The sequence below is a fragment of the Prionailurus bengalensis genome, chromosome B1, assembly GCF_016509475.1.
Source record: "Prionailurus bengalensis isolate Pbe53 chromosome B1, Fcat_Pben_1.1_paternal_pri, whole genome shotgun sequence".
NCBI classification, from domain to species: Eukaryota; Metazoa; Chordata; class Mammalia; order Carnivora; family Felidae; genus Prionailurus; species Prionailurus bengalensis.
Window position 1 is genome coordinate 135,774,215 of NC_057344.1, and position 25,790 is coordinate 135,800,004.

General features: G+C 35.7%; 1 protein-coding gene and 1 non-coding gene across 4 annotated transcripts in view; both read right to left on the minus strand.

Annotated features, from left to right (window-relative positions):
* ARHGAP24 (Rho GTPase activating protein 24) overlaps nucleotides 1–25,790 on the minus strand; it is a 655,671-nt gene that overhangs the window by 416,040 nt on the left and 213,841 nt on the right. For 2 of the 3 annotated variants that reach the window (XM_043572262.1, XM_043572260.1), the window contains exon 2: nucleotides 4,627–4,826. In XM_043572262.1, coding sequence (XP_043428197.1) covers nucleotides 4,627–4,806 — 180 coding nt within the window. In that variant the 5' untranslated portion in view covers nucleotides 4,807–4,826. Of the gene's footprint in view, nucleotides 1–4,626; nucleotides 4,827–8,272; nucleotides 8,452–25,790 lie in introns of those variants that run through there. The other variant, XM_043572261.1, reaches the window with a different exon arrangement.
* Nucleotides 13,749–13,851, minus strand: LOC122479277. The gene has a single exon (XR_006296322.1). It is a non-coding gene; the product is annotated as a U6 spliceosomal RNA (small nuclear RNA).

The following is a 25,790-nucleotide window of genomic DNA, read 5'->3' on the forward strand; positions in this document are numbered from 1 at the left end:
TGAGACTTTCTAAATTCTCAAACCTGTGCAGGTTGTAGAATATTTAAAAGACAAGGAGCAATTTGAATAAGAACATAAGATACCAATAGTAGGTTCAAATAATTAAATGTATAATGCACTAACTCAGATATATTAGGTTCTAGTGGAGATCAAAGTTGATGGTACCAATAGGAGAAAAACCTAATTGAAAAAATTATATTCATTAACAGAGGTATGCAACAGAGTAGGTATTATGGAATGAATTGTGTCCCCCTAAAATTCACATATTGAAGCCTACCCTCCCCCCATGTACCTGTACTTGGAGATAATTAAAGTTAAATGATATCATAAAGGTAGGGCTCTGATCCAATAGGTCTCTTGTCCTTAAAGAGAAGAGATACCAGAGTTCTCTATCCTTCTGTACACAAGGCAACAGGCGTGTGAGGAAACAGAGGGAAAGCAGCTATCTCCAAGCTGGGAACAGAGGCTTCACCAGAGACCAACCTTGATCTTGGTCTTCTAGCCTCCCGAACTGTGAGAAAATACATTTTTGTTGCATAAGCCACCCAGGACATGGCATTTTGTTATGGCAGCCAGAGCAGATGAATACATTTCTTAAAAATGACTACCATTATTCCTTTCTAACAGATTAATGCAGTTTTACAACTTGAGTAGCATAGGTGTTCTAGAAATAGCTCCCATAGTGTGCCAGAGAATTGGTCTCTTTGTACAACATACACATCCCTTTATGTTGTCGCCTCCTATCACTCGAACCCCATTTCCTGTCATTTCACAACCCTAACAATATGGAGTTATCTATAAATGTCTATTTGTGACTCTATGTTTTTCCTCTGCTCTGAGTTCCTTTCCTCCATTTATCTATCTGGAGAACTCCCACCAACCTTCAGCACCCCAGGTAAGGGTCACCTCTTGCTTTGTGCCACTTTCCTCAACTCTTCTGCAGAGCATCATCACTCATTTCTTGGCATTAATTGTATCTGTGTCTTCAGAACATCTAGTGTTTACATGATAGCCTGTCCCAATTATAATTTTGCATATCTGTTCCCCCCAACAGATGTGTAGTTTTTAATAGCAAGGATAATACGGAGTTTGACTCTCTTTATTGAAAATGGAAGAGAAGAAACTCAGTAAAAGTTTTATTAAAATAAATTGAAAACCTTTGCCTAGGAGAGGAGAAACACACATTTCAAGGGTGTTAATACTCTCATTTTAGAAATGCCTTTTAAGAGAGAGAAAAACAAATCCAGTTTAAGTTTATTGAACATTTTTAGCTGGTTACGAATACTTAAAAGGGTGAATTTTTCATTTCATTAGTGACGTTCCCTCCAGTAATAATGAAATAACCCTCATCAAACTATATGAAGGCCAAGGGCATTCCTATGCTTGAAAGCACCAATATCGAAAATAAACAACCAAGAAGTAGTTCTGACTGAGAGCAAATCTAAAGAAAAGTTAAGGATTTGTGAGCAGGCAAAAAGCAAAGCTGAAGGAACACTGGATCAAGAGCAAGAAAATCTGTTTTTGTTCTTCATCTGCCAGTCATTAACAATATCCCATGACCAGTACAAACAACATATTACGCTCACATACACACACACACACACACACACACACACACACACACACTTCATCTGTAAAAGGGGGGCATTTATAACAACTAAATTTTTTCCAGTTTTAACATTTTTCAAGATGTTTAATTATTCTTCATTGAGGTGATTAATTCTTTAAAAAGATTTCTTTAATGTGATTTAAACTTTATTGTTATAAAGTGATTATGATTTAATATATCACGTTCTGCTTTTGAGTTATGACTTTGATATATGTGGTTGAGACTAGTCAATATCACCATAACCCCTGGTACTCCCGTCCTTCCTCCTTATAGATAGATACCTTTTGTTGACTCACTAACTCGTGAAAAATATGCCTCAGAACTTACAATGTGCCAGGCATTAAAGAAAACTACTTTTAAGTAAGGAATTGTCTATTCATAGGCAAATATATGGTCCTTTAAAATTACTAAGAGCCTTCTGATACAGAAATTGCCAGTTTTTAATCTGATTCTTTGTGTATGTATTTGAACATTAGTGTAAAAAATTTAAAAAGCACAAAGTCAAAATTCCTGGTGCTTGAACTGCTATGAAAGATGATATATAATTAATAAGTCAAAGTTATTTACCCCAAAGTTTGACTTCTCTATTAACAAATGATATTTGTAAAGAAAAATTAAGAAACTTTTTTAAGGGAAATAATAGCCTATATTTGCTTTGTATAAGCATCAGTACTTTCTCATCAATACAACTCTCATTTGTTGATTTTAGTTATTATAAGCTTAAAAACATCAGTATTATAATGATATCAAAACACAACTTAGAAATATTATGAATTAAAGTGATTTTTATTTTGAGGCAGATTTTCATTTGAATTAATCAGAATGTTTTGCATTTTCTTATTTATATTTCCAATTTGTTAGCAAAATAACTACACTGCACTGAAGACCATCTGTGACTGTGTAGACCTTCTGGAAATTACACAGAGATATGACACAGCATAGCCAAGGCTGTATGATAATATCCTCTTTGAAGAGTTTAGGGCAGAGTTCCTCAAACTGGGGTTCCTTTGCATATTCTCTAACATCCTCCAGTTCTCAGATTTTAGAAACATTGAGCGTGAGCTTGATCCATTTTATCCCATGTTCATTGTTAGAAGGTCCACTAAGTTCACCAAAGAGTCAGAACATTTGTTTGATCTTCTTTCACATTTTCATTCACTCAACTCCTGAATCTTCTGCTCCCCTTATCCCCCATTTAGGTTCTGGATGCTGCATAATTAATCATTTAATCTGTACCCATTCTGGCCACACTATGCCAGGAATAAGACTCAGTGGGATAAAACATTGGCTCTTACTCATACTTCCATTTTATTCCATGTCAAAGTCCCCATATTAGATCCTCCATATTCTGTTTTCTCACATTAACTTGATCCCTTTCTCTGAGTTTGATAAAAATTATTTTTTTTAATGTTTATTTATTTATTTTGAAAGAGAGAGGGCAGAGAGGGAGGGAGAAAGAATCCCAAGTAGGCTCCGGGATGTCAGCACAGAGCCTGATGCAGAGCTCGGTCTCACGAACCATGAAATCATGACTTGAGCTGGAACCGAGAGTCTAATGCTTAACTGACTGAGCCATCCAGGTGCCCCAATAAAGATGATTTTATATTCAAGACAATGCCATAATGTGAATACTATACAGTATAAAACAAGGTACAATGAGACAAGAACCCTGGAGAATAGGATAAGAGACAAAAGACTCTACTGCTTTATAAGCCTCTGATGTCCCTATGACCTTGGTCACATTGCTTCATATCACTACGCCACAATTTCTCCATCTGTAGTGATAATCCCCACATTCCACACTGGTTTGCTATGACAAATGCAATAACTGGTATGGAAATGCACTATAATATAAATATATCATATATTTATAGATTATATTTTATATATTATATAAATTCTCTATAATGTAAATATTCTTATTTATTTTAAGTATCTAATAATATATAATCATATATATATATATATATGTATATATATATATACACACACACAAAGTTTTCAGTCTAATTCCTGGCCCTGGTAAATAAATGCTTAAAATATAGTAGCAATTTTAAAACATGTTTATAGTATGTGCACTTGTTGCTATTTCTTATAATTCAACCAGACAAATGAAACCTTTGCAAAATTACAAGGTCTGAGAATATAAAATACTAAAGAGGAGCCCCGATCCAAATTAAGTTCTTGAACTTTAACACAAGAAAAATAGCTTCAAAAACATACTGTTAGGGATGTTTATGTCATCTAATCCACAATATTTCTACCATTTATATATCCTATAGATATAAATGAAGGGAAAACACACAGGAGATACTTCAGTTTGTAGCTCCTTCCATCAATTGATGATCACAGCTAAGAAAGCTTATTGTAGCTACAGGAAGAGTTGGAGATTTTTCCTCTCTCTCATTGCAGCCTAGAGATTTGTGGCTGAGAAAATGATAAGTAAATAAGTAAATACAAGACCACTAAGGAACCACAAAAAGACACAGAAACTACCCCCAGAAGAGTATATTGTGTATGATGATTGGATGTATCAGCATTGTTCCATTTAGCACCATATCCATATTTTATATGAGTGAAGGTGGAAGGAAGCTCCCAGGAAATTGATACTAAAGGTGTCTCAAAAATTACTGAAAGTCGTGTTTATAGTTTTCCTTCAATTCTGTGCTTTTAACTTATTTTTAAGAAAAGGAAAGATGTTTTGGCTACCATATATATCGTCTAGCAGATGTTCATTAAAAATTCTTGTAAAGTAAGTATGCCCGAAGGACTCACGCATTCTGTTCCAGCTTAGTAAAAGTCAAAATTAATATTAGACAAGTATAATTTGCCTCTTGGCCTCAATTAGCAAGTTCATCATCTTAAACCAAAGTAAACAATGAGAAAAGGTATGAAAGATGCCAATGAACTGAAAGAGGAGGGAAATTGGGTTGACCTCAGACTCCATCAGTTTCTAACAAACTTTCTACTTCTTGGATTGCTTATGACCAGAGTGCTTTTTATTTTGTCCTACTTACCAAGGGCTTTGTTTCATCTTCATCTTTGAAATAGTAGAGCTGATCTCCCTTGAGCACAAACCAGCGAGTATGCCAAGTCTTGACAAAGCCTCCTTGCTTCCTCAGCCACCCACACTTCATGGCATTATTCCGCCCTTGGCCTTGTTGGGGGTTCTCGGTGGAGTCATTGTTCTCCTCCATTATTAAGCTGATGAACTTTCCTATTTAGCAAATAAGAAAGAAAGAAGGAAGGAAAGAAAGAAAGAAAGAAAGAAAGAAAGAAAGAAAGAAAGAGAAAATTAGGTATTCTGATATGTTCAATTCCCTCTAAAATTACTTCTGTCCCTTAAAAAAAAAGCAGGAAGAGTGAAAAACGCATATCAACTCATTTGCCAGATTTCTAGAGGCAAGCCACAGACCTGACAACAATACGCTTGGAGAAACCTTGGGGAAAGTTTATTGTATCTTCCTTTAAGGAACAAGTCAGCTGGGTGATAATATTCCTTTTTTCCTAAGTAGAACTAAAGAATGGGTAAGTTCTACAGGTAGTGTGTTAAGAAGCAAGTTTTGAAAATAAACGAAAACCCCAGCAAAAACACAATTCTCATGATAATGAGACTCTGTGTCTGGCGTGCACTGATTGTGTCCTGCTTATGCAGGCCTGTGATTATCTGAGCAAACACTAGACCAACACATGTTAAAGTTTAAAGAGACTATTTTTAAAACCTCAATGGAAGACATTTGTTCTACATATGTGAAAATTTCTCAAGATGTATCTGTCCCCCATTCTCCCAAAGTATCCCCTTGAAGTTTCTTTGGCTGGTCACGAATTAGTGCAGCTGAAAAATTCTAGGCAGAAAAAAAACCGGCTTGGACAGTTGAGTTTCCTTCAACTCCAGGAGTGGGTGGTACACTCCAGCTGCATGAGGAAGAACATTTCAAGGTTATGTGTGAAGGAGTATAGTGTCATACACACTCTACATGGCAAGAAAATGAGTTTATCGTGGAAGAAATATTAATCCACAGGTGAGAAGTTAACTACCACAGTAACAACAGAGGAGGTGGCTTTCTGGGAAAGCTGTGGACAAGTAGTCAAGAATATGACATTTTCCTATCCTAAAAGTGTCCTGAAAATTCTTGCTAATGTTTATTTCTAAGCACTTTTCTCAGGAAATGAAAAGTCCAGTCTTTACCCTGTGTCTTCGAGGAAGATGTAAGAATACAGATTAATTAATAAGACATGGAATATTCCTGTTTGGCATATTCATGCACAGACCTCTTTTTTCTGCTTGATTTCAGAAGACAAGTTGTCCTTCTGTGTAGCCTTTATTTTCACCACTAATTTTTCACTTGATTTGTATGTACAGAATCCTGGTTATAAATTCCATATAGTTTTCATTGTCAGTCTTTGGTCATTTACATTTCTTCCTTAAAGGTCCAGGGTCAAACTCCACATTGGGCCTCTAGGTTTTTTTGAATTTTGTCCTACTATTCTGGTTGCAGGGATGAAGCAAAACTTTGGTTCTAATTCTTATTTTGATCATTTCAACCATCTTAGTAGTTTTGTCTCTTCCACTGGCATGCATTGCAATCTATCTCCATCTTTGCTTTTAAGCTTCAATGAGGTCGCTTAACTACCATCAGTCTCATTCAGTACCCACTTTTCCCTTTCTTATACTGAAATACCCTCTTCGTTAACAGCCCTCATCTCTGCAAAACATCTCAATGCTTCCTTTGCTCTATAGGGCATTCCCATGAGAGAAGCCATTTAGTGCAGGAAACATTCTCCCATCTTGTGTGTGCCTGTGTGTGTGCAGACTGGATCACGCCTGATGCTTCATGTTTGTTATGCCCTTAGGACAGGAATTTTCACTTCTTTTTTCTTTCAGAGTACTTCAGCTAGTATAAAGAGCCAAGTAGACCTCATTCTAAATGAACAATAAATGCTGTAACATAATTTAGATAATAAGCATGCTTATTTAGACCACTCTAAATCATCTTTTTTGGCTTCCTAGTATTTAAACTGTTCACATCTACACAACTTGCTATTTCATCACCATCCATTTATTCTTTGACCAAATATCTTAACTTATAAAGTTGAATAAGACCTTAAAACAAACATTCCAACATATGCACACACATGCAGACATACACAAATATTTCTAATTCATTGCACAAAACAAATTTTTTTCAGGCTCTTTTTTTTCCCTTTCATCTCATATTCATGTTTTCTATTAAACTTGAAAAATCCCTGCTAACATGCTTCAAGGTAGTTAGTAACCTACCATTAGTAACATAGAAAATACAAACGCCTACTTCTGCCTTTGTCTACCATTAATATCTGAATAAAAAATGTGTGCACATTAGAACATGGTTCATGATTCCCCTGCCTCAGTCTTTTATAAATCCAGTGAAATCAATAACAGTATCACCCACTGAACTCCTGGCTATCATATGTTTTCATGACTTCAGAATCATCAGAAAGTCTTTTAACAGTACTGGTTGTAACAATTCACTGAAACACGAATGAAAGCAGATTGTATCATATTCCAGAGAAAATAATACCATGACTATTGTTGGATGAGTAAAATTAAGTTTTACTAAAGTAACCATGAGTTTTATAGAGAAGTTTTGATATTCTAGAGAAATTAGAAGGTTCAAATTCTACGCTTCATCTTTAAAATGAGGATGCTGCATTGGATCATTTCTAACTATGGTCCCTGAGAAATTTCAGCACTCTGAAATCTACCGTCTCTGTAATTCCATAGGCATATAGACACCAGATATCATCAACACCTAGTACAATGTCTGACATATGGCGAAGTCAATCAATGTTTGCTGGGTTCATAAATTTTGTAATAGGTTTGGTGCTAGATATCTAAAAGTGAACATGATCGCCCCCTGAAATCTGATCCTGCCCAAAACCTGATCTTAATAAGTGGTACCGTGATACTCCCAGTTAAGGAAGGGAGGTAGGAAGAAAGAAAAGAAAAGAAAAAGAAAAGTGATCATTTTTGATTCCTGACTTTTCCTCATCCTGAATTTCAGAAAATTATATACCTTCCCCAAATATTTCAGATCCATCCAATCGGCTCCATGTCCACTCCCACCCCGTGATCCAAGCCAACATTGTCTTTGATTAGGGGATTCTAATGGCTCTCTGACTGGTCTCATTGTGTCCATTTTGAACCACAAATGCAAACATATGCTCACACATATTTCATTCTCCACAAAAAAGCCAAAATGAGCTTTTAAAAATTTAAATCAGCTAACGATTTTCTACTTTAAAATTTTTAATTGGCTCTCATTGTACTTATTTTACAATTTGCAGTCCTAACCATGACCTGTAAGGCTCTGAATCATTTGGTACCTGTTTACTAATTAATCTGATCCCATGCCACCTCCTCCTCATTTCTGCCACTCCAATTCACACGCGCGCGCGCGCACGCACACACCCACACACACACACACACACACACACACACACACACCCCCACACACACACACAAGCTCTGATGCAAGCAACCGCACGAGTTCTGGAAATACCCAAGCCCTTTTATGCCTTGAGTCTTGATACTTGCTGATCTCTGCCTATGCTACTCTGCCCCAATGCTCTTTACATGCCCGACCCCTTCTCATTCTTTAAGTCTCAGCTTTAAAAATTTACCCTTTTCAACAAACAGTAATCATCCAGGGCATCAGTTCTCCTGTTGTTATTCTCTACCACTGAACTCTGACCTTCATCTTCCTGAAACTTAACTAGGTTGTTATTTCTTTAGGTGTTTATTGCCGGTCATCCTTCCAGGAGACCCAGGAGACCATAAGCTTCACAAGGTCAAGGACTTGCTTTTCCTCACTACAATACACCCAGTGCTTTTAAGAGTGCTTATTTGGTATCCAGGAAACAATTGTTGAATCAATGAATAAGCTATGTGACAACCACAATAGAATTCTTACAAATAATACTTTGGGGTTTTTTAATTACATATAATGCCTTACAGAAGATTGTATACTTTAAGACTGTACACTGTGACTTTTTTCCATTGACATGAAAGACTTCAATTAGCATGAAAATTGTACTTAAACACAATGTCAAAATCATCAAACTAAAATGAACTTGAAACTGCCCTTCATGAAGAAATATAACATTCAAAATTTACACTTTTTAGCCTTGGCAGGAAATACATGTCATCAATTGTGGTTTAGCATGAAGAAAAATACAGTTTACTTAAATTCTCAGAGAATGATTTAACTGAATTTCCACTGGGAAAGTGCTTTCACTGTGGTCAGGACACAGTAGTTGGGTGGTACAGGAGATTACAAAACAGAACTATCAACTTCAGCGTTTAGCAAACCAATATAAAAATGACAACACAACAATACGATAAATAAATGGTTATTCAAACCAAAAAACAGAATTGAGAATTTAACTGATATTTTCATATCAATCTTAGGAAAAAGCCCTAGTGATAACTACTATACCATGATGGAGCTTAGAAAGTTCCCATCATGTGATGATGGAACAGTAGCTTTGAATTATTTTCCAGGAGTGGAAACTGGTTTGTGTATCATTTTTGCAATCACATGGGTTAGGAACCCAACAGTATTACATGGTGCAATCAGAGATGAAATTCACACTCCTAACAGACTTTTCCAGAAGTCAACAGCCACACACGTAAGTATGCATATATGTGACTTCATGTAACAGAAAAAATACAAATAAGCACATAAACAAAGATGTGTATAATATGCCATATGCTATAAAGTTGCAGTGTGTGTGAATTTACCTACATGACTATACATATTCAGCAAACACAAGAGAATGACAAAGGAGGGAGCTAGAGAGAAAGGGGAGGGAGAGAAAACAACTTCAGTAGCATGACATTCCATGACACAGCCTCCATCACATTCAATGAACACATGCTCCCAGGTCAAAGTGGGAGGGGCATTCTTGTGGCCAGGGTCGGTGCCCTTGGCCCCCACTGGCGGCAAGTATTTCACCGTGCAAATGCGATCCCCGAGTTTCAGAGTACACATGATTTCACACCACATGGTGCCTCAACGCAAACAGCTACTCCAGTTGTTCAATCAAAGAACAACGATTTGTTCTATTGCTAGGGGAGAAAACAGAAATAAAACTGGCAGATTTGGGAAAATGCTGCAATTTGTGAGAGATTTATGTGACTTTCAAGAGTAATTTCGTTCACATCAAACTGTCCTTTTTGGGATTGACATTAGAACCTGACTCCTTTGCAAAATGAATGTGATTGCACTATATACCATATATAACCACAGATAGCCAATATTTATCTAAATTCTAAACTTTATTTTTTTAAAGCTGCTTTGTAGCTGTTGCTAACATGCTGGTTTGTCAAGAGGTAGTACATTTTATTGGGCTGTATATCTAAATGCTAGCATACGGCCATTCTATAGGTAATGGCTCACACGACAAAGATATACACACAGAATGAAATAGCACATGTGCATACATAAGTGCATGCATATCCGTGTGTGTGTGTGTGTGGCTATATATATACATTGTTGTGTGTTGTCTCTAGAGAAGAAAATCAAAAAAGGTAAAATATTTACCGACATTTTTCTCTCATTTTTAAAATATTAAATTCTATGCCACTAGAAGACATGTAAACATATTCCTGCAGACCTAACTTCGATGAAGCAAAGAAAATAAAAAAGCTCTGAGATAGGATGTTCACTAAAAAACTTGATCATGGTATATGCCACAACCTATGAAGTTATCAATTTATTTCTGTTTTTATTATTTCCCAGAATATTTCTTCAATAACTATAATTATCTACCTGATTTAGAACTTAAAACTCTTTTTAATATTCTAAATATTTAAATAATTTCAGACTTGGCATTTCTCTCTCTCTCTCTCTCTCTCTCTCTCTCTCTCTGTCTCTCTGTCTCTTTTTCTCTCTCTGAGCAGACACCAGGGAAAGACCATATGAGCATGTAGTGAAAAAGTGGTCTTCAGCAAACCAGGAAGAGATTCTTACCAGAGCCTGACCATGCTGGCACCTTAATCTCAAGCTTCCAGACTCCAGAACCGTGAGAAAATAAATTTCTGTTGTTTAAGCCACCCAATCAATGGTACTTTATTATGTTGGCCAGGGCAGATTAAGACAGTGTACATTTAGGAGCACCTGGGTGGCTCATTCGGTTAAGCTTCTAACTCTTGATTTTGGCTCAGGTCATGATCTCACGGTTTGGTTCGTGAGTTCAAGCCCTCTGTCGGGCTCTGCACTGACAGCACAGAGCCTCCTTGGGATTCATTCTCTCTCTCTCTCTCTCTCTCTCTCTCTCTCTCTCTCTCTCTCTCTCGCTTTCAAAATAAACAAATAAACTTTTTTAAAAAGACAGTGTAGGGGTACCTGTGTGGCTCAGTCAGTTAAGCCTCTGACTTTGGCTCAGGTCATGATCTCACAGTTTGTGAGTTCGAACCCCGCATTGGACTCTATGCTGACAGCTTAGAGCCTGGAGCCTACTTCCAGTTCTGTGTCTCCCTCTCTCTCTGCCCCTCCCCTACTTATGCTCTCTCTCTCTCCCTCTCTCTCTCCCTCTCTCTCTCTCTCTGTCTCTCAAAAATAAATAAACATTAACAAAATTTTGAAAGCACAATGTGTATATGTAAAATATAAATTATATGTATAAGAAAAACTTTAAAGAATTAAATCTTAGCAGCTTGTTGTGAGATAAGTGAGGTAACCACTAATGAAAGGGAACTAGTGAGGGAAAAATAGTTTACTCTCTGTCCCTCACTCTTCACCGCACCACCTCTTCACTTGAAGAATGAATCAAACTGTGGTGCCTATAAGGGAATTGGCACACTAAACCCAAGAATGCAGGGGATCTAGTGTAGATAGTTAAAACTATCTCCAAGATAGCTCCAAGATAAATTCCAGGAACCTAAATCTGTTCTTAGGAAGCAATTTCTTCAAACAGTCTTGAGTCTTCACAAATGGTTGTCCTCACTGCCTGGACTTCATGGCTAACCTTTATCCATCCTTCAGCCCTCTACAAAGGCTTCCCTGCAGACACTGCCATCCCCGATCTGGACATTCCCTTTCCATGGGTTCCAATATCACTGGGAACAACCTTTCTCACATGTGGGCCATATGCTTACTACTTTTCAGTCTTTTACACTGTAACCCATTGTAGATATGGGCTCCCTGAAACCCCCAGACTAACTGCATATACTGAGTACTCAAAGGTTTATTGAATAAATGTAAATAAATGAAGGATTATATAAATGGACAAAAACATCCGTCTTTGGAGAGTACTAGAATGGGCCCCAGAGACCTCAAGGTTCCCCAGAGTACAGTGCAAAAATCCTAAAACATTTCATGTTTGCTAAACACCAGTACAAAGACTTCAGTCCAAATTCTTCCATCTAAATCTAACCCTTTAAGCTTTTAGTAGCTTAAAGCTAAACTGAACTTCAGAAGCTATTGAGCAAAGAAAACTTTCATTTGTATCACTGGATGCTACCCTTAATCATAACTTGAGTTAAAATAAAGAAACATTGCTTCTTCAGATTCATGAGTTTATGTGTATAGAAGACAGATAAATTTAATAAAGTATGACAGTTATGAACATGAAGTTTAAAACAGTTACTGGGGGGCGCCTGGGGGACTCAGTCAGTTGGGCATCCAACTTCGGCTCAGGTCATGATCTCACACTTCATGAGTTCGAGCCCTGCGTCAGGCTCCATGCTGACACCTTGGAGCCTGGAGCCTGCTTCAGATTCTGTGTCTCCCTCTCTCTTTGCCCCTCCCCCACTTGTGTTCTGTTTCTCAAAAATGAATCAACGTTAAAAACATTTTTTAAACATTCACTGGAAGAGCATACCTGAGGGAACTTTAATAGTAATAATTTTGTAAATGTGCAGTTATTTTCCTGAGGAAACACTAAACATATTATTCCTTGATTCATTTGAAATTAAATTGTCCAAAACATCAGAGAATAGAAAATTATGTACATATTGGGATGCACAGAAATATCCATCCACATTTTATATTTTAAGCTTCAATATTTCCATATGCATTTGGTAAGAAACCAAAATGATTTAATAGGATGAACCATTAAAAAAACATTTTAAGTATTTCTTTTCTTTTCATTGTATGTCTAATGTTTCATACTCCATAGAGAGAATCTGCTCACTCTTAAGGAGGTTTTAAATTAGATAGGGAGTAAGTATTTTTGTATATACTTAGATGTGTTCCCCACCACCACATCACTATTTGAGGGATAAATGAAGAAGAAAATCATCGGAATTCCCAATGTTGATAACCTGAGTAGAAACAAAAATCAAATCAAAACAAATATTTTATCATAAATGGGATTAAGAGAGAAATGACAGATACATGGCAACTATCTTGCCGCTCTTCAAGCTCATGGAAGACATTATTAACTAATCCCAGTGCTCTTCCCTATGGAACCTACAATCACCCCCAGAGGACTTCTCAACACAACCCTGTGGACAGTCACAACCAATCAACCATTCATGAAAGGGAGAAGGGGTGTCTTTATTACTTCAATTCTATAAACAAACCAAGAAGTGAAGGTATCCCTCTAACATAAAATAGAAATTCAGGTGCTTTATAAGAGAGAATGACATTTGAAAAAATTTTTTAATGTTTATTATTTTTAAGAAAGAGAGCAGTAGCAGGGGGAGGGGCAGAGAGAGACAGAGACACAGAATTCGAAGCAGACTCCAGGCTGAGAGCTGTCAGCACAGAGCCCAATGTGGGCAGGGCTTGAACTCATGAACTGTGAGATCATGACCTGAGCCAAAGTCAGACACCCAACCGACTGAGCCAACAGAGAATGACATTTGAAATGGGAAAAGAAGAGAAACCCAACTTCTTCTACCTTCTTTTTTTTTCAATTGAGGTATAATTGACATAACGTTATATTAGTCTTAGGTGTACAATGTAATGATTCAATATTCATATATACACCAAAATAATCACCACAGCAAGTCCAGTTAACATCCATCACCATGCACAGTTACAAAAAATGTGTTTCTTTTTTGATGAGAACTATCAGAATCCAAACTCCTAGCTATTTTTAATATGCAATGCAGTATTATGAACTATGGTCACCATGCTGTACATTACATAAAAACATGGAACGTGCCACGAATTTGTATGTCTATCTTCTCACAGAGACCATGTTATCTTCTCTGTATTGCCCCGATATTAGTATATGTACTCCTGAAGCAAACATAGAAATCAACCTTTTTAAATGGAAAGACCTAATAGCTCACAGAGAGCTCTAACACAGCAACTATTGTATCATATGGCCACAAAGAATGAAGAAAACAGATCTTAAGTAGGGAAAAGGTAATAGAAGTGGATGTTCCTATTTTATATTAATTATTCCAATCTATGACTAGACCTTTAAAAATAGGATCAGAAAGCTTCTTTTATAAACATCTCAATTTTTAAGCTTTTGTGATTCCCTTCCCTCCCTCGCTCATAGCTCATTAGTAAAACTTTGTTTTGGAAAGCTGTCTCAAAGGAACAAAGAGGTTGTCCACACCTAACTCTGAAAAGTAATGCGGGAACAATGGCAGCAATGAAGGAGGGCTTTTGTACACAGTGGGAAGAATGGGAAGAGCCAGGCCAAAGCAAGTGGAATGTTGAGCAAGATAGTCAGGCTTAGGGGCAGGGATGCGGGGAGGGTACTTTCTCAGCTGGGTCCTCTCCACAATCGGGAAATAACTTCAGGATTTATCATTTATAAAGCTCCTCCATCTCTTTCCCCTGATGGTCACCTTTTTAAGCTTAGATAAAAGCTTGTATAAAATACTACTTTTAATGTCAGACTCCTTTCTGTAGTGAGTCCAACCCCAAAAAATCAGATATGTTGTCGATTATATTATCATTTCAAGGGTCTCTAAGGCGCCAGCTTTTTATTCAACCACACTTCAAAGAAAATACTTTAACAAGTAGGTAACTTTGGCTGAGATAGTCATTTGTCTACAAGGAAGTCTCAGGTTTTCTTCAAGTGCAAGCCTTGCGGTACTTAATGATTTCCAATCAGGACCGTTTCTTCTTTGTCAATTAATCCTGTGGGGTGAACATCATCAGCCTTGCTTTATAAGCTCTGGAAAATTACTAGGTACTCTGAGTATATAAATCTTGTCCTAATCACTGAACCACAGTTGCTCTCCCAATGGTTTATTACACTGAAGTACTGACAATACAATTTTTTCATTAGAATTTGAAGAAAGTGGACGGATGTCACCATGAAAAAAAAAGCTCACTGCTCTTCTACTTAATCCAGACTCATTCACATTATGATGGACTTTGATGTGTTAAACTTTGATCTTGGATGAGGTATCATTATTCTCATATAATCTGAACACATTTTAGTTCTTCAAAATATCTAATTAATTTACACTCTAGTTTGAAACTTAGCTTTACCACACCTGAATATTGTAATTAGCAGTTCAGTGAAAATAACTAAATCCTAAACATAAAAAGCCATTAAAAAAAATAGGAAGCTGGTGTGGATCAGCAAAAAAAAATTTAAAAAGAGGTTAGAGTGGGAGAGAGGGCCAAAGCATAAGAGACTCTTAAAAACTGAGAACAAACTGAGGGTTGGTTGATGGGGGTGGGAGGGAGGGGAGAGGAGGTGATGGGCATTGAAGAGGGCATCTTTTGGTATGAGCACTGGGTGTTGTATGGAAACTAATTTGACAATAAATGTCATACATTAAAAAAAATAGGAAGCATGGCAGGACATATGTTATTTGGAACATCCTGAAGCCTATCTTTGGGGAAATGTCTCTCCCTCATGCCATGTTGTTTCAGTCTGTAGTACCATCCCACTGCCACCGGATGTGCCTGGATATGATTATACAGACTTTCTAAGCTCTCCGAAAACAGTGACCAGCCCAGGGAGTGGGCACGTGACTGAAGCAGTGCCAAGTGGAGTCCTTCCTCGGGACAGTTATAGAGAAACTGGAAGGATGAGCATGCGAGGCTAACAGCGTTCATCTCCCCTGCCCTGTAAAGAAAAGCTGTCTTCAAAATGATGCTGTGCAGAGACAAGCAGATGTGAGAAAATTAAAAGAGTCCCAGAATACCCATCCTAGTTCTATTTCTTGAGGTCCTGGCCTTTGTGTATCTGCCTTTGGTTCTATGAGATATGTCTTACTCTTCCCAGCAAAGTGAGCAAACAAATTCTTGTTTACTCAATCTAGTTTGAGTTGGATTTACTCACTTGCCACCTAGAAGCCAAGGAAAAATACGTAATGAAAATACTTCTGGGAAAATTCTCTTTAAAATAATAAAAAATCTATGTTTATAACACATAGAGATTCCCCTACCTTGTATCATACACAAAAATTAACTCAAGATGAATATTAGACCTAAATTTAAAAGCAAAATTTCAAGAAGAAAACATAGAATAAATTCACAACCTGGGGAAAGAAAGTGATTTTTAAGAAGGATACAGAAAACAATAACCATAACAATTTATAATTTTGATTTTATTAAAAGAAAAAAACATCTGCTCATCAAAAGATATAATTAAGAAAATGAATAGGCAATTTAGACAGTCAAGAAATACTTGCAAAACACAGGTCTGTGCTGAAACACCTATATCTATAGTATACAAAGGGTTCCTACGACTCAATAGTAAAAACACAAAAAGTTAAGAAATGGGAAAAAATTAAATAGACACTTCACAAAAGAAGATATACAAATGTGCAAAAGTGTCATGAAAAAGTCCCAGCGCCATTAGAAATCAGAGAAATCTATAATAAAATCACAATGAGATACCATTACATGAATAGTTAAGTGGCCAAAGTTAAAAACAAACTGAACACCACCAAATGTTGGTTAGGATATCGAGCAACTGGAATTTTCATACATTGCTGTTGAAAATATAAATGGAAAACCACTTTGATAAAAGGTTTGGCAATTTCTCACAAAATTAAACATAATCCTACCTATGATAAGCAGTTGCAATTGTAGATGTTTAACCAAGAGAAATGGAATTCATATGTTCACAAAAATATCTGTATAAAAATGTTCATAGAAGTTTTATTTATATTTGCCCCAAATAGATATAACCCAAATGATGCTCATCAACAAGTGAGTGGATGAACAAACTGTGGCATAACCAGTTATAACTACTCTTTAGCAATAGCAAGAATCAAACTGTACATATACAGTAAAACCTTGGATTGCAAGTAAATTGTTCTGTGAATATTGGGCAAGATGAGCAAACATTTCTAATAAATGTTATTTTATTTTATTTTTTAATGTTTATTTATTTTTGAGAAAGAGAGACAGAGCACAGACGAAAGGCAGAGAGAGACAGAATCTGAAGCAGGCTCCAGGCTCTAAGCTGTCAGCACAGAGCCTGATGCAGGGCTCGAACTCATGAACTGCGAAATCATGACCTGAGCTGACATAAGACATTTAACCAACTGAACCACCCAGGTACCCCACACACACACACTTTTTAATAAACTTTAACTTGATAAATGAGTGATGTCTTACAATACAGGTAGTACGTGATGTTGAATGTCACATGATCACAACTGAACCAATGGTTCTTGAAATTCACTTTGACATACAAGTGCTTTGGATCATAAGCATGTAACAAGTTATGCTCACAAACCAAGGTTTTACTACATATCAACATAGATGAATTCCATAGCCATTATAATGAATAAAAGAAGCCCGATACAAGAATATACACGTCATGATTCCATTCAGGAGAAGTTTTAGAATATACCAAAAGGGTCTGTGGTGATAGAAATCAGAAAAAAATGGCTACTCTTGAGGGGGCAGATATTGACTGGGAAAGGGCACAGGGGACTTTCTAAGGTAATGAAAATGTCTTATATCTTGATGGGACATGAATTACATGGATGTAGACATTTATCTAAACTCATGAACTATACACTTGATATTTGTGAACAAATTATATTTTTCTAATAAATTTTACTCAGAAAAACTGAAAAATATTGAATTCTAGTTAGTAGATTTCCTTTCTGCTGTGGTTTAGGTTAGCAATTATGAAATTACTTTTTGTGTATTCCAAGTTGAGCAAATAAATATATATGTTGAACCTCATGGGAAGCCAGGTTTCTCACTGTTGGAAGATAAATTTACAAATATGGAAATGGGAAGAAAGAGTGTATCCAATGGTTTGAAGTCAGAATTATAGATATGAGTATGGACTTAATAGTTTTTATTTTATTTTTAATAAAAATTGTATATATTTAAGGTGTTCAATATGATGATTTGTATACCTATACATGGTGAAATGATGACCACAGTCAAACTATTACCATATCATCTCCTCACAGTTATCATTTTCTGTGTATGATGAGAGCATCTGAAATCTACTCTTAGCAAATCTCAAGTATTCAATAAAGTATTATTAACTATAGTCATCATGCTATACATTAAATCTCTAGACTTATTCATCCTATATAACTGCACTTCTGTACCCTTTGAACAACATATCATGGTTTTTAGTAGATAGATGCATAGATATAGAAATAACTGTAGAAATATATTCACTGCTGTTCACTGAGAGGGCCTAGAAGTAATGATACATCAGTGGCAATGAATGAGTACATCTTGTGTCTAGATCTTGACTTTTAAATGTCATTTACTATGAAATGTAATCATGGCTACTTGGATAAAAAGGTTATTCCACGGCTTGGTCAAAAAAAGAACAAGATGATCCTAGAATAACATGTACCAGAAAGTAAGAAAATACTCAAGTATGATGGGAAAATAGCAAAAGAACACAGAAGCCAGTTTAAAATGGTTCTCACTGGCCCAATATAGGACAATTTAAGTGTCTGAATAATCAATGATAGTAATAGATGAGACCTGTAGAATAAAGCAAGAATACATGAGTTCTATTGATATGATAGATAGATAGATAAGCAACTAAACAAATACACAAATTGAAGAAGTGAGAAGTCTCTGTTTTCTAGTAGAATGTCAATTAATAAATACGGAAACAATAATAAAGTTACAAATTATCAATGGATATAAAAATTAATGGGTAAAAATTTGGTGGGGGAAAGATATTTCTATAATCTCAAAGTATCTCCCACAAATTAACTATTATTTAGAAAGGGTAAAATAGAAACTTTTCTGCAGAGAAACCTGGAAGACCCAATGTGATCAAAGTTTACACCATCAGTGTTAGAATAAGCTAACATCACTCCACCTCCTGATGTGATGCTCAGAGAAGGACACATTATCTATCACTTTTGTGGTAGTTCCACCAAAAATGCATCACCTCAAACTAATCATGAGGAAACATTCCACAAACTCAAGCTGGGAGACATTATACAAAATAACTAGTCTGTATTCTTCAAAAATATCACGGTAAGCCAAAAGAAAAAGGTAAGAGATTGCTCCAAATGAAAATACATTAAAGAGACATGACTGACAACTAAACACAAGGCTTGACCCTGGCTTGGATCTTGGAAAAAAATAGAGAAAGAAATGGGGCATTACACACTTTTATTCAATGTAGTATTGGAAGTCCTGGTCACAACAATGAGACAGGAAAAAGAAATAAGAGGCATCCATATTGGTAAAAAAGAAGTTAAGCTGTCACTATTTGCAGTTGACATGATATTATAAATAGAGAATCCTGAAGACTCCACCAAAAACCTACTAGGATAAGTAAATTAATTCAGTAAAGTTTCAGGATATAAAACTAATACCTAGAAATCAGTACTGTTTCCATATACTAATGAAACAGCAGAAAGAGAAATAAAGAAAGCTGTTCCATTTACAATTGAACCAAAAAAAAAAAACAAACCCTAAAAATAAACTTAATCAAGGAGGTGAAATATTTGTACTCTGAAAACTAGAAAAGAGTGATGAAAGAAATTGAAGATGACACAAACAAATGAAAGATACTCCATGCCCATGGATTGGAATAATTAATATTGTTAAAATGTCCATACTACCCAAAGTAATCTACAGATTCAATGCAATCCATATCAAAGTACCAACAGTATCCTTCACAGAACTAGAAAAAATAATACTATAATTTCTATGGAACCGCACAGAAAAACGAATAGTCAAAGCAATCTTGAGAGAGAAAAACAAAGCTTGAGATAACGAAATTGCAGATTTCAAGATATACTAAAAAGTTGTAGTAATCAAAACAGTGGGATACTAGCACAAGAATAGACATGTAGATCAATGGAACAGAATAGAGAGTCCATAAATAAACCCAAGCTTACATGGTTAATTAATCTATAACGAAGAAGGCAAAAATATACAATGAGAAAAGACTGTCTCTTCAATAAATGGTGCTAGGAAAACTGGACAGCTACATGTAAAAAAATGAAACTGGACCCCTTTCTAACCCCATACACAAAAGTAAAAGCAAAATGGATTAAAGACCTAAATTTGAGGCTTGAAACCATAAAAATCCAAGAAGAGGACACAGGCAGTAATTTCTCTGACATTGGGCCTAGCAACATTTTTTTAGATGTCTCCTAAGGCAAGAGAAACAAAAGCAAAAATAAACCATTGGGACTATACCAAAATAAAAAGCTTTTGCATAGCAAAAGAAATCATGAACAAAACAAACAAGCAACTTACTGAATAGAAAGAAGATATTTGCAAATGATATATCTGATAAGGGGTTAATGTCCAAAATATATAAAGAACTTCTACAACTCAACACCAAAAAAAAAAAAAAAAAAACAATTGAATTAAAAAAACACAGGACCTGAATATACATTTTTTCCAAAGAAGACATATAGATGGTAAACAGAAACATGAAAAGATGTTCAACATCACTAATAATCAGGGAAATGAAAATCAAAACAACAATGAGCAATCACCTCATACCTGTCAGAATGGCTAAAATAAAAAAAGCAAGAAATTACAAATATTGGCAAAGATGTGGAGAAAAAGAAACCCTCATACACGGTGGGGATGTAAATTAGTACAGCCGCTGTGAAAAACAGTGTGGAATTAAAGATAAAAATACCACATGATCCAATAATTCCACTACTGGGTACTTACAAAACAAAAACGCTAATTTGAAAAGATAGATGCACCCGTATGCTTATTGTAGCATTATTTACAATAGCCATGATATGGAAGAAACCTGAGTGTCCATCAATAGACAAAGGGATAAGGAAGATCTGGTATATAAATACAATGAACTCTACACAGACATAAAAAAGGATGAGACTGTGCCATTTGCAACAACATAGATAGACCTAAAGGGTATTATTATTCTAAGTGAAATAAGTCATACTGAGAAAGAAATATCATATGATTTCAATCGTATGTGGAATCTAATTAGAAAAATAAACAAACAGAAAGCAGAATCAGACCTATAAATACAAAGGACAAACTGATGGTTGCCAGAGGGAGGGAAGTAGAGAGATTGGTAAAATAAGGGAAGGGGCATGGGAAATACAGGCTTCTAGTTACGGAATGAATAAGTCAGGGGAATAAAAGCACAGCATAGAGAATACAGTCAATGGTACTATAATAGTGTTGCATCATGACAGATGGTAACTTAGCATAGCATAACACATAGAGAAGTTGAATCACTATATTGTACACCCGAAACTAATGTAACATTGTGTGTCAATTATATTCAAATAAAAAAATTAATGTTTATTTTTGTGAGAGAGAGAGAGAGAGAGAGAGAGCGAGAGCACGTGAGCAAGTGGGGGAGGGGCAGAGAGAGAAAGGGCAGAGGATCTAAAGAGGGCTCCGTGCCAACAGCAGACAAGCCAATGCAGGGCTTGAACTCATGAACTGCAAGATCATGACCTGAGCCACAGTCGGATACTTACCCAACTGAGTCACCCAGGTGCCACCCCGAAAAAAAAATTTTAAAGAAAGGGGGTATTACTGGGAAAATTGATAAAATTTAAACATAAACTTGATTAGATTAGATTATTGTATCAATGTTAAATTCTCTCATTTCAGTTATTGATAATTGCAGTTGCTCTTAGGAAATGCATACTCAGTATTTATAAAGGGATAAGATGTCTCTAATTTATTTTCAAAAAAACCCCAAAATAAAATCATAAACAGACAGACATATATATGGGATGATAAAACAAATGAAACAGAACATAAACAGTTGGTAAATCTGGGTAAAGGGTGTCTAGGAGTTCCTAGTACTATTCTAATAACTTTTTTGTAAGTGTTAAAGTATATCAAAATAAAAAATTATACAACATATATCGCTTACTAAAAAAGACACCAAAGAAAAGCAAATTCTATTATTCACTGGATAGTGATACTAGAAGTTAGTAAACACGGCTTTGGAATTAGTTACCTGACCTTGAGAAAGTCATTTGATTTTCTTCGCCTCAGTTCTCTGATCTCCAAGATCAAGAGACTGAATGAACAATTTGATATCTAAAGTTTCTGCTAATTCTAAAATATCATGATTCTTCAAAATGGCCTTTTAATAACATTGTACTTCTAGAAGTGACATGATTAGTAGGAAAATTTTTCTAGTTCAGTTACAGTTAATACTTCTAAAGATAAAAGGGTAATAAATAGATTAGGAGTCCTGTTCTATTTCTGGCCCTTTATTGAATTCCTATGCTAATTTACCATCCTATCATTTTATTTGAAAATGCCATGCCTTAATTTAGAAGACTACAAAAAACATTAACTACTACTGAATTCTATATATGACATTCTTTTTACTTTTAGATAGAAATATGAGTTTTACTTGCTTAATAAATGATATATAAGGTTTACATATACTCAGCTCACTATTCTAAGTGATATATGTATACATATACATATATATATGTATTTAATCCTCACAACTCTGAGAGGTAAGTATAGTTACTAATTGTACTTCACAGATGGAAAAACTAAGGTACTGGAAGATACCTACAGTACTACCGCTGATAAGTGGCTATTTAAAAACAACTATGCAGGGACACCTGGGTGGCTTAGTGGGTTAAGCGTCCAACTTCGGCTTAGGTCATGATCTCACGGTTTGTGAGTTTGAGCCCTGCATCAGGCTCTGTGCTGACAGCTCAGAGCCTGGAGCTGCTTCGGATTCTGTGTCTCCCTCTCTCTCTCTGCCCCCTCCCCTGTTCATGCTCTGTCTCTCTCTGTCTCAAAAATAAATAAAACATTTTTAAAAATTAAAAAAAAAACATGCATTTGAACCTAGGCAGTGTGGCTGTAGAAACATTGTTCTTAACCACTACTCTAAACTGCTTCTTAAATATTACATAAAAATAAATTCTAGCTGGTGGCTGGGTTCGTTCAGTCTCTGACTCTTGATTTCAGCTCAGGTCACCACCTCTCAGTTCGTGAGCCTGAGCCCCATAGTCAGCCTCCTCACTGAACATGGAACTAGCTTGGGATTCTCTCTTCCCCCATCTCTCTCTGCTCCTCCCCCTCTTGAGCGCACGCATGCTCTCTCTCTTTCACACACTCTCTCTCAAAATAAATTTTAAAAAAAACTCTAGCGAAGACCTATACTTTCAAAAATTCCATAAGAAAGAGTGATCTGAGTAATAAATGCCATTCATTTTTTAGGGCAAAATCAAATACCTGGAGACACACATATAGATCCATATGTCTACATATCTAGATCTATTGCTATAGATATGTCTATATGAATGGATAGATATATAAATGTTATTATGCATAGTCTTATTTATGCTTATATTAATATTATGCTCATATATTTTGAGTTTTTACTTTTAACATTCTAATACTTGGCAGACTTTTCCACATGAAGCTTTTGCCACATTGATCTGCTGCTCTTTCCCTTTCAGCAGCTTGAAAGCAGTCGGGGGGGAAGAGCTCAGAAGCTGCTGCTTCTTCCTTCCTTGCAGAGGCCAGCAAATAAAGCCCAGCCATGCTGCAGCACAATTGATGTTCTCAACCCAGGGGAAAAAAGTCAGGCTCAGTGCTTAGTCCTTTACGAAGAGAAAATTAGCAGTGAAAGTGACAAGGTCCATTTTGCCTTTAAAAATGAAACCATAGAGCACAGTGTCATTTTAGTTGGAAAAGCACAACGTTATAACTCCTAAGGGTTTTATTACAGCATGACTAACACATATTCTCTCACTCCAGGTGCTGACATCTGTAGTCACGAGGTTAGCTCAGTTAGGCCTCCCTAGACACTGGAAAATTACTCATGCAAATCCCAAGCTTACCTTTCATGGGAAAAATGGGGGATTGAGAGAAAAAATAAAGGTGAACAGATGTTAAGCAAGAATGCTTTTAAGTGGCAATGGAATTGTCTGAGAGAAAGAAAAGACAAGGAGTTATGGCAACAGTAAGAATTGGAATCCATCATATTTTGGCATTCTTAACACATTATCTTGCAAATAATAATCATCATCATCAATATTTATACATAAGGCTTTCACAAAGTCCATGTAATCCATATAATTTCATATAATCTTGGTAAACAATCTTTAAGAAATGCGGCTGATGTCTCTGCTATATATATGATCCAAGAGGCAAAGGTGGCTTGTTCAAGCCATAAACCTAAGAAATATTTGAACAGGTATTATTTTACTCTGGATTGTGAAGATTTTCTTTCCTTTTGTTTCCTCACTAAACTACATTGCTTAGTACTTAACACCATAACCTTATATAGACCACTACCTTTACTTATTAGCATTTCTAAAAAATGAAACAACAAATAAAGTGATAACAGAACAAAAGTAGGCACTCAAATATTTATTCTATCATAAATTAACATTGTTATAAAAACATGTTAACACAAAATTAACAGACCCTTGAGGAAATACACTAATCATATTTACTTCTCATAGAGCTGCTTTAGGATTTCAAGAATTTAAACATAAGATGAAAATATCACATAAAGGGTCGCATAAAAATTCAAGTATTAGCACAACTTAAATTACAATCTTAGAGTAAAAAGAAATCATGAAACAAATTTAAGGATTGTAGAAAATTCTGCTTCCCAATATGGTTATGAAATGTAACATTCAAGTTAATCAAATATGAAGTCCATTCATGCTTTTTTTTAAAATGCTGTCTTGTATAACATGAATAGATGGCCAATTTTCAATTAACTAGGAAAAACAATCACACTTATCATCAAAAATATTGTAAACACAATTCAGGCTGCTTTGAGATCCAGAAGCCATTCTTATAATGCTTTAAGGTCATCTATCATGATTTTTATCATTAACAGAATGCTAAATAATTCAGATTCATTCATAATTTTCTCTTTCCTAGCTATACCAACAGGTGATGATATTCTTCCTGCTCCCCTACTAAAATATTATTTTTTCCCTATCCTCCCCATTCCCTCTGCCCTAACTAGTTTTGTTCGGTTCTCATCACCATCCCTTTGCCTCACATGTAGATGATGACTTCATTCTAAACTTCAATTTCATGCTTCTAAGGGCCCTTCTCTCAGTGCCACTGCCAAACTGATAATTCCAAATACATATTTTACGTGGTCCAGAACCTTTAACAGGTTCTGGCTGCATAGCACACCCTGTTTAAACTTAGCTCATTTTCAATTTGCCATAATCTAACTCAGTTTACTTTCCCAATTTATTGTTCATTACTCCCCCAACAAATGCCCTGTGAAGCAGTCACCAAAACCTGTGTACTAAATTTAACCCAAACACACAGTGCTTATTCTTACCTCTTTCTTCTTGGAACTTACTACAACTAAAATCGTCATCATTATCAACATCAACAGCAAACACATATATTGCTTACCGTGTACCAGGCAATATCATAAATGCTATATACATTTTGACTCACATAATCTTCACAATTACCATGTGAGGTAGATGCTGTTATTATCATTCATTTTACAGATGGTCCAAAGCAGTCAAATAACTCTTGCAAGGTCACACAGCTAGTAAATAATAGAGCTAGAATTCAAACCAGGCAGTTTGGTTTTACATTCTACACTCAACCACTATCTGTATGCCTTTCAATTACCAATTAATTCAATGCACTTATTGTCAATAACATCGTTAGCTTTTAGTTATTTCACATATATTACTTTTATCTATTTAATAAATTATAAAATTATACCAAAAGTTTTGTTTCTTTTAGAGGCCCCTTAATATTAGATATACAGTTAGCCCAAAACAAATATTTCTAAGGGAGACCATTTTATTCGAAGAAAACATATGAAAGACAAA